The sequence below is a fragment of the Electrophorus electricus genome, chromosome 20 (assembly GCF_013358815.1).
Source record: "Electrophorus electricus isolate fEleEle1 chromosome 20, fEleEle1.pri, whole genome shotgun sequence".
NCBI classification, from domain to species: domain Eukaryota; kingdom Metazoa; phylum Chordata; class Actinopteri; order Gymnotiformes; family Gymnotidae; genus Electrophorus; species Electrophorus electricus.
The window spans coordinates 509969-522500 of record NC_049554.1 but is presented as its reverse complement, the minus strand read 5'-3'; the positions used below and the strand labels follow the sequence as shown (position 1 = coordinate 522500).

Genomic DNA, 12532 nt, shown 5'->3' with positions numbered 1-12532 from the left:
CATTCTACACACATACACACACACACACATTCTACACACACATACACACACACACATTCTACACACATACACACACACACATTCTATACACACACATTCTATACACACACACACACATTCTATACATATACACACACACATTCTACACACATACACACACATTCTACACACACACATTCTACACACCCATTCTATACACACACACACCCATTCTATACACACACACACACATTCTATACACACACACACATTCTACACACACACACACACACACACACACATTCTATACACACACACACACACACATTCTATACACACACATTCTATACACACACACACACACACTATACATATACACACACACACATTCTATACATATACACACACACACACATTCTACACACATACACACACACACATTCTACACACACACATTCTATACACACACACATTCTATACACACACATTCTATACACACACATTCTATACACACACATTCTATACACACACATTCTATACACACACACACATTCTATACATATACACACACACATTCTACACACATACATTCTACACACCCATTCTATACACACACACACCCATTCTATACACACACACACACATTCTATACACACACACACATTCTACACACACACACACACACACACACACACATTCTATACACACACACACATTCTATACACACACATTCTATACACACACACACACACACTATACATATACACACACACACATTCTATACATATACACACACACACACATTCTACACACATACACACACACACATTCTACACACACACATTCTATACACACACACATTCTATACACACACACACACATTCTATACATATACACACACACACACATTCTACACACATACACACACATTCTACACACACACACACCCATTCTATACACACACACACACATTCTATACACATACACACACATTCTATACACACACATTCTATACACACACATTCTATACACACACATTCTATACACACACATTCTACACACACACACACCCATTCTATACACACACACACACATTCTATACACATACACACACATTCTATATACACACACACATTCTATACACACACATTCTATACACACACATTCTATACACACACATTCTATACACACACATTCTATACACACACACACACACACACACACACACATTCTATACACACACACACATTCTATACACACACACACATTCTATACACACACACTCTATACACACACACACTCTATACATATACACACACACACACACTCTATACATATACACACACACACACACTCTATACATATACACACACACACACACTCTATACATATACACACACACACACACACTATACATATACACACACACTATACATATACACACACACTATACATATACACACACACACACTCTATACATATACACACACACACACACTCTATACATATACACACACACACACTCTATACATATACACACACACACATTCTATACATATACACACACACATTCTACACACATACACACACATTCTACACACACACATTCTACACACACATTCTACACACACATTCTATACACACACACATTCTATACACACACACACACATTCTATACACACACACACACATTCTATACACACACACACACATTCTATACACACACACACACACATTCTACACACACACACACATTCTATACACATACACACACACACACACACACACACATTCTATACACACACACACATTCTATACACACACACACATTCTATACACACACACTCTATACACACACACACTCTATACATATACACACACACACACACTCTATACATATACACACACACACACACACTATACATATACACACACACACACACTCTATACATATACACACACACACACACACTATACATATACACACACACTATACATATACACACACACTATACATATACACACACACACACTCTATACATATACACACACACACACACTCTATACATATACACACACACACACTCTATACATATACACACACACATTCTATACATATACACACACACATTCTACACACATACACACACATTCTACACACACACATTCTACACACACATTCTACACACACATTCTATACACACACACATTCTACACACACATTCTATACACACACACATTCTATACACACACACACACATTCTATACACACACACACACATTCTATACACACACACACACATTCTATACACACACACACACATTCTATACACACACACACACACATTCTACACACACACACACACACATTCTACACACACACACACATTCTATACACACACACATTCTACACACACATTCTACACACACATTCTACACACACATTCTACACACACATTCTACACACACATTCTACACACACATTCTACACACACATTCTACACACACACACACTCTATACACACACACACACACTCTATACACACACACACTCTATACACACACACACTCTATACACACACACACTCTATACACACACACTCTATACACACACACTCTATACACACACATTCTATACACACACATTCTATACACACACATTCTATACACACACATTCTATACACACACATTCTATACACACACACACACATTCTATACACACACACACACATTCTATACACACACACACACACATTCTATACACACACACACACACATTCTACACACACACACACACACATTCTACACACACACACACATTCTATACACATACACACACATTCTATACACACACACATTCTACACACACATTCTACACACACATTCTACACACACATTCTACACACACATTCTACACACACACACACACATTCTACACACACACACACTCTATACACACACACACACACTCTATACACACACACACTCTATACACACACACACTCTATACACACACACTCTATACACACACACTCTATACACACACATTCTATACACACACATTCTATACACACACATTCTATACACACACATTCTATACACACACATTCTATACACACACATTCTATACACACACACACACATTCTATACACACACACACACATTCTATACACACACACACATTCTATACACACACACACATTCTATACACACACACACACACACACACACACACATACACATTCTACACACACATTCTACACACACACACACATTCTATACACACACACATTCTACACACACATTCTACACACACATTCTACACACACACACACATTCTACACACACACACACATTCTACACACACACACACTCTATACACACACACACTCTATACACACACACACTCTATACACACACACACTCTATACACACACATTCTATACACACACATTCTATACACACACATTCTATACACACACATTCTATACACACACATTCTATACACACACATTCTATACACACACATTCTATACACACACACACACATTCTATACACACACACACATTCTATACACACACACACATTCTATACACACACACACATTCTATACACACACACACACACACACACACATTCTATACACACACACACACTCACACTCTATACACACACACACTCTATACACACACACACTCTATACACACACACACACACTCTATACACACACACACACACACACTCTATACACACACACACACACATTCTATACACACATTCTATACACACACTATACACACACACATTCTATACACACACACATTCTATACACACACATTCTATACACACACATTCTATACACACACATTCTATACACACACACACATTCTATACACACACACACATTCTATACACACACACACATTCTATACACACACACATTCTATACACACACACACATTCTATACATATATACACACACACACACACATTCTATACATACACACACACACTCTATACACACACATTCTATACACACACACACACACACATTCTATACACACACACACACACACATTCTATACATATACACACACACACACACACATTCTATACATATACACACACACACACATTCTATACATATACACACACACACACATTCTATACATATACACACACACACACATTCTATACATATACACACACACACATTCTATACATATACACACACATTCTATACATATACACACACACACACATTCTATACATATACACACACACACACACATTCTATACATATACACACACACACACACATTCTATACATATACACACACACACACACATTCTATACATATACACACACACACACACATTCTATACATATACACACACACATTCTATACATATACACACACACATTCTATACATATACACACACACACATTCTATACATATACACACACACACATTCTATACACATACACACACTATACACACACACACACACATTCTATACATATACACACACACATTCTATACATATATACACACACACACATTCTATACACATACACACACTCTATACACACACACATTCTATACATATATACACACACACACATTCTATACATATATACACACACACACATTCTACACACACACACACACACATTCTACACACACACATTCTACACACACACACACATTCTACACACACACATTCTACACACACACACACATTCTACACACACACACACACACACACATTCTACACACACACACACACACACACACACACATTCTATACACACACACACATTCTATACACACACACATTCTATACACACACACACATTCTATACACACACACATTCTATACACACACACACACACACACACACATTCTATACACACACACACTCTATACACACACACACACTATACACACACACTCTATACACACACACTCTATACACACACACTCTATACACACACACACTCTACACACACACATTCTATACATATACACACACACACACACATTCTATACATATACACACACACACACATTCTATACATATACACACACACACACATTCTATACATATACACACACACACACATTCTATACATATACACACACACACACATTCTATACATATACACACACACACACATTCTATACATATACACACACACACACATTCTATACATATACACACACACACACATTCTATACATATACACACACACACACATTCTATACATATACACACACACACACATTCTATACATATACACACACACACACATTCTATACATATACACACACACACACATTCTATACATATACACACACACACACATTCTATACATATACACACACACACACATTCTATACATATACACACACACACACACATTCTATACATATACACACACACACATTCTATACATATACACACACACACACATTCTATACACATACACACACTCTATACACATACACACACTATACACACACACACACACATTCTATACATATACACACACACATTCTATACATATATACACACACACACACATTCTATACACATACACACACTCTATACACACACACATTCTATACATATATACACACACACACACATTCTATACATATATACACACACACACATTCTATACACATACACACACACATTCTACACACACACATTCTACACACACACACACATTCTACACACACACATTCTACACACACACACACATTCTATACACACACACACATTCTACACACACACACACACACACACATTCTATACACACACACACATTCTATACACACACACACATTCTATACACACACACACACACACACACACATTCTATACACACACACACTCTATACACACACACTCTATACACACAGTCTATACACACACACACAGTCTATACACACACACACATTCTATACACACACACACACACACACACATTCTATACACACACATTCTATACACACACATTCTATACACACACATTCTATACACACACATTCTATACACACACATTCTATACACACACATTCTATACACACACACACATTCTATACACACACACATTCTATACACACACATTCTATACACACACACACATTCTATACACACACACATACTATACACACACACATTCTATACACACACACATTCTATACACACACACATTCTATACATATATACACACACACACATTCTATACATACACACACACACATTCTATACATATACACACACACATTCTATACACATACACACACATTCTATACACATACACACACTATACACACACACATTCTATACACACACACACACATTCTATACACACACACATTCTATACATATATACACACACACACATTCTATACATATATACACACACACACATTCTATACATATACACACACACATTCTATACATATACACACACACATTCTATACATATACACACACACATTCTATACATATACACACACATTCTATACATATATACACACACACACACATTCTATACATATACACACACACATTCTATACATATACACACACATTCTATACATACACACACACATTCTATACACATACACACACTATACACACACACATTCTATACACACACACATTCTATACACACACACATTCTATACACACACACACACATTCTATACATACACACACACACATTCTATACATATACACACACATTCTATACATATACACACACACATTCTATACATATACACACACACACACACACACATTCTATACATATACACACACACACACACATTCTATACATATACACACACACACACACACACATTCTATACATATACACACACATTCTATTCATATATACACACACACACATTCTATACACATACACACACTCTATACACACACACACACATTCTATACATATATACACACACACACATTCTATACATATATACACACACACACATTCTATACACATACACACTCTATACACACACACACACACACACACATTCTATACATATATACACACACACACATTCTATACATATATACACACACACACACATTCTATACATATATACACACACACACACATTCTATACACATACACACACTCTATACACACACAGACACATTCTATACATACACACAGACACATTCTATACACACACACAGACACATTCTATACACACACACAGACACATTCTATACACACACACATTCTATACACACACACATTCTATACACACACACATTCTATACACACACACATTCTATACACACACACATTCTATACACACACATTCTATACACACACATTCTATACACACACATTCTATACACACACATTCTATACATACACACACACACACATTCTATACACACACACACACATTCTATACACACACACACACATTCTATACACACACACATTCTATACACACACACATTCTATACACACACACACACATTCTATACACACACACACACACATTCTATACACACACACACACATTCTATACACACACACATTCTATACACACACACATTCTATACACACACACACACACACATTCTATACACACACACACACACACATTCTATACACACACACACACACATTCTATACACACACACACACACATTCTATACATATACACACACACACATTCTATACATATACACACACACACATTCTATACACACACACATTCTATACACACACACATTCTATACACACACACATTCTATACACACACACATTCTATACACACACACATTCTATACACACACATTCTATACACACACATTCTATACACACACATTCTATACACACACATTCTATACACACACATTCTATACACACACATTCTATACACACACATTCTATACACACACATTCTATACATACACACATTCTATACATACACACACACACACATTCTATACATACACACACACACACATTCTATACACACACACACACATTCTATACACACACACACATTCTATACACACACACACACATTCTATACACACACACACACATTCTATACACACACACACACATTCTATACACACACACACACATTCTATACACACACACATTCTATACACACACACATTCTATACACACACACATTCTATACACACACACACACATTCTATACATATACACACACACACACATTCTATACACACACACACACACATTCTATACATATACACACACACACACACATTCTATACATATACACACACATTCTATACATATACACACACACACACAATACATATACACACACACACACACATTCTATACATATACACACACACATTCTATACATATACACACACACACATTCTATACATATACACACACACACACACACACATTCTATACATATACACACACACACACACACACATTCTATACATATACACACACACATTCTATACATATACACACACACACACACATTCTATACATACACACACACACACATTCTATACATATACACACACACACACACATTCTATACATATACACACACACACACACATTCTATACATATACACACACACACACATTCTATACATATACACACACATTCTATACATATACACACACGCACACACATTCTATACATATACACACACGCACACACATTCTATACATATACACACACGCACACACATTCTATACATATACACACACGCACACACATTCTATACATATACACACACGCACACACATTCTATACATATACACACACGCACACACATTCTATACATATACACACACACACACACACATTCTATACATATACACACACACACACACACATTCTATACATATACACACACACACACACACATTCTATACATATACACACACACACACACACATTCTATACATATACACACACACACACACATTCTATACATATACACACACACACACACATTCTATACATATACACACACACACACACACATTCTATACATATACACACACACACGTTCATACATATTGCCCCATTTATCAGTGCAGCCTTATTAATCATTTGGTTTCAGATGAGCTAAAAGGTTGCTGAGGGAGGTCATTGCTGCCCCTGAACTTGTGGGAAAGTGTTTATGGCTGTTTGCTGGAGCCATCCAACCTCACAGGCACCATGGGGTCACTAACAGGCCACCACAGAACTCAAACATTAGTCGGGAGTTCTTTTAAATGCCCTTAGCCTAAATGGCAGTATAACCAACATCTTGCCGGATCAGCACCTCTCCTAACCACTTATAATCCTTGTTCCTTAAATTTGCCATTCAGAACATGGTGATATTATTGAGAGAACCCGTCTGGAATGTTTAATTATCATGGATGACAAAGTTGTACCATATATTGTTTTTTGGCTAATCATCATCACCACAGCATCCACCTTTGCAATACTTATATATAAAGCAGCAGGAAAATGTCTCAACAAAGCCTCTTTTTTATTGTAAGCTGCACTCATCCTGATCAAATCCTAGACATTCCAAATGAGTGTTCTCTCTGTTTTGAGAATTCACAGCATTCACATAAATGCAAATAATAGATAATCACGATAGAGTATTTTTGACAATATCAAGCAGCCACAGGACATGCAAACAGAAAAACAAATCGGTGCATTTTTAACATATGAAGGTGCTGAGGTAAATATGTCTCCCTTATAGACTTTGATTTGACAGAGAACAGGAAAGTGAACAGTAACTGTGGTCTAGAGTCATTACATATACATCCAACTATTCCCACATAATTTTATTCAGTGAACAGTTCTGCTAAGTGGAGTTTGGAACCATAAGCCTTGTTCATAAGCCCCAAGTACATTATTTCTGGATCTAAATCCAGTTTCCACTGTTAAAGTGTAAAAGAGGAAATCTGCCATACAGGACAAAGGCCAGAATGTATACAGAGATACATGCTGAACTAGGGGTGTCTATTTAGCTTCCCTTTCCCCACTAATTCTACAGTTCACAGGCGCTCTCACTGACGGACAAACCTAATAACATTTCAAAGGGTGAATCTCATTTCCATAGTACCAAAAATATTAGCTAATCTTTAACATCAAATTGTTTGACCATCTGAAAAGTTCACATTTCGAAAATGGGGACCTAAAGCAAAAAAAACGCGTTTAGGCACTCAGAGAAATGAACCTGTTGCGCGCACTTTACCTCCCCCAGGACTAACGAGGAGTCCCAGGGTGACCTTTCCTCTCACCTGCCTCCAAAGTCGTGGCGCCGCAGGTGGACGCAGAGGCGCACGCGTTGCTGTAGTTCTGCCGAATTTCGCGGAAAAAGTTGTTGGTCTCTTTCAAGTTCTTTTTCAGAAACACGGAGTTCTTGTTGTAGTTGCTGAAAACCCGAGTCAGCTCTCGTACCAAAGGCGTCAATTTCTGCGCACTGTTTCCATCCATCGTCCAGCGGAGACGCTTGTCCTGAGTATGCACGGAGCAGACGGTGTCGGTGTGAACGTCGGCGTCAAAGCGAAAGGTGCAGCCGCTGATCACGACAGAAACGCCGTGGACGTGTCTCGGCTCGGAGGGAAAGAGGGTGCGTCCATGCGTGCTTTCTGCCTACGAACAAGCCCACTTGGTTTTAAAAACTGCCAAATGCAAACAGCTGTTTACCAACAAATCTGGGTGCATTTAAAAATCAAACCCACTTAGCGAAAGTGCGCGGCGCGTGCTTAAAGCAATGTGAACTGGTTTGTAAACTGGACAAAACGCCCCCGTTTTCTCGTACAGACTCGCAGGCCCGGATTAGCCGGTCACTCGGAGAGCTTCTCCTGGCGTCGGACAAAAAACCATGTTGGAAAAACCCAAATCACAACCGGCGGAGCCACTGCGCACCACCGTTAACACGCGCGCCGCTGGCCTTGCGCAGCTAGCAGCTAACCGCGCTACTGGTGCGGCCTGACATCCCAGTACGGCACTCCAGTACCAACCAGCTCAGCGCGGGGGTTCACACATTCAACCGCGTAAGACAACCGAGGCGTTGAGCACGCGTTAGTGTGCGAGCGCCGTAGCAGAGCAGATGGCAAATCCGAAAGCTCGCCTGCGGTTCTCCTCGCGACGGTCGTATTCCCGGTTTGCAGGTGAAGGTTGAGGCGCGAGGAGTGTTGGTTAAACAGAAACACGCGCAAGGCTACTGTGTCAGGCAACAGACATCCGTGCTGTACATGATGCCCTAATCACCAGACAACATCAAATCTGGGAGGCTTTGTAAAGCGGAGCCGCGCGGCCGGTGGGGTGTTTTTGAAGGCTGGCCCGTCCCGTTGGATACTGGGATATGTAGTCCGCAGAAGTGGCCCGCTTCAGTTAGCCCACTGGTACTACTTGCACCTTTGATGATAACGCTCTTAATCGCATTAAAATCATTATTTTAAAAAATCCATATTTTGCTATCGTTTTGCCAAAAAGACCGAATCCTACAGTTAACGATGTTATTTACTTCCTGTTCGCTTTCTTGACACCCCAGTGAAACAGTAATTTTCACATCCTTTCCCCTTTAATGTTTTAAGGATGTACGTTTAGTTAGAGCCTTTTGCTATATTGGTTTTCTTTTGTGTCCGTATCTACCCGGATCAGCGGTCAGTTTGGGTTATTTTAATTGCAACCAAGGCTACATTTTAAGAGTATGATGACGCGTTCGGGGTTTTCTCCACGTCGTTCATCTCCATCTGGTGGCTGTGGCAGGAACTGCAACAAAGGCCGAGTTACTATCAGGCCTTGTCTCGACGGCGGTACCAGCAAGCTTACACACCTGTCGCTCAAGTCCATGTTCTCAGAATTGACCGGTACTTGACCTCAGAGTACAACTGTGGTGCTAGCACTGGTGGATTAGTTTACTAATTAGATTTCTGGTTACATTTTTTAAATAGTGATTATTGGCAGTATTACATTATAATATGGCCCAAATCACCCGCTCCGTTTCACTTTCTTTTCCATCCTTTCTCTTTTTATGGTTCTAATCGCGTAAACGGTTTCCATTGCTTGTCGCAATGCAATATAGTCATTCGGGATGTGCACACTGCGTTAGTTTGACAGGCGTGTAAGGATGCAAAGCAAAGCGCCTTCTCCGCAATGCTGGACTGCAGACTACTGGACTGTCTACTGCTGCCTGCAGACAACGTGTACACATCTACTGAGTTGTTCCTGAGTTTGCACAGAGAAAATATGTTAGTCCTGTAGGAGCTAGCGGGACCGCTGGCTGGCACATATATGACGAGTTTGATGAATATCTTTAGCAATTATTGGAAAGTAATCAGATGACGTTACTTTAATATATTTGTAGTAAATTTCTTATTAGGTTACAGTTATATTTTAAAAGATATTTGAATACCAAAAAGATGACAATGTGAAGCATATACTGTTTAGTTAATATATCTAAACACGCTCTAACTTTGCAAAATGTAAACGTATGAAATACTAGTTGTTTGCTTGTTTGTTTAC

At 38.6% G+C, this 12532-nt stretch overlaps 1 protein-coding gene across 1 annotated transcript in view; it reads right to left on the bottom strand.

Annotated features, from left to right (window-relative positions):
• The window catches only part of dstyk (dual serine/threonine and tyrosine protein kinase), a 49850-nt gene extending 38223 nt beyond the window's left edge, over positions 1 to 11627 (bottom strand). The window contains exon 1 of the mRNA XM_035520400.1: positions 10300 to 11627. Coding sequence (XP_035376293.1) covers positions 10300 to 10495 — 196 coding nt within the window. The 5' untranslated portion in view covers positions 10496 to 11627. The remainder of the gene's footprint in view (positions 1 to 10299) is intronic.
• Between the last annotated feature and the right edge of the window lie 905 nt (positions 11628 to 12532).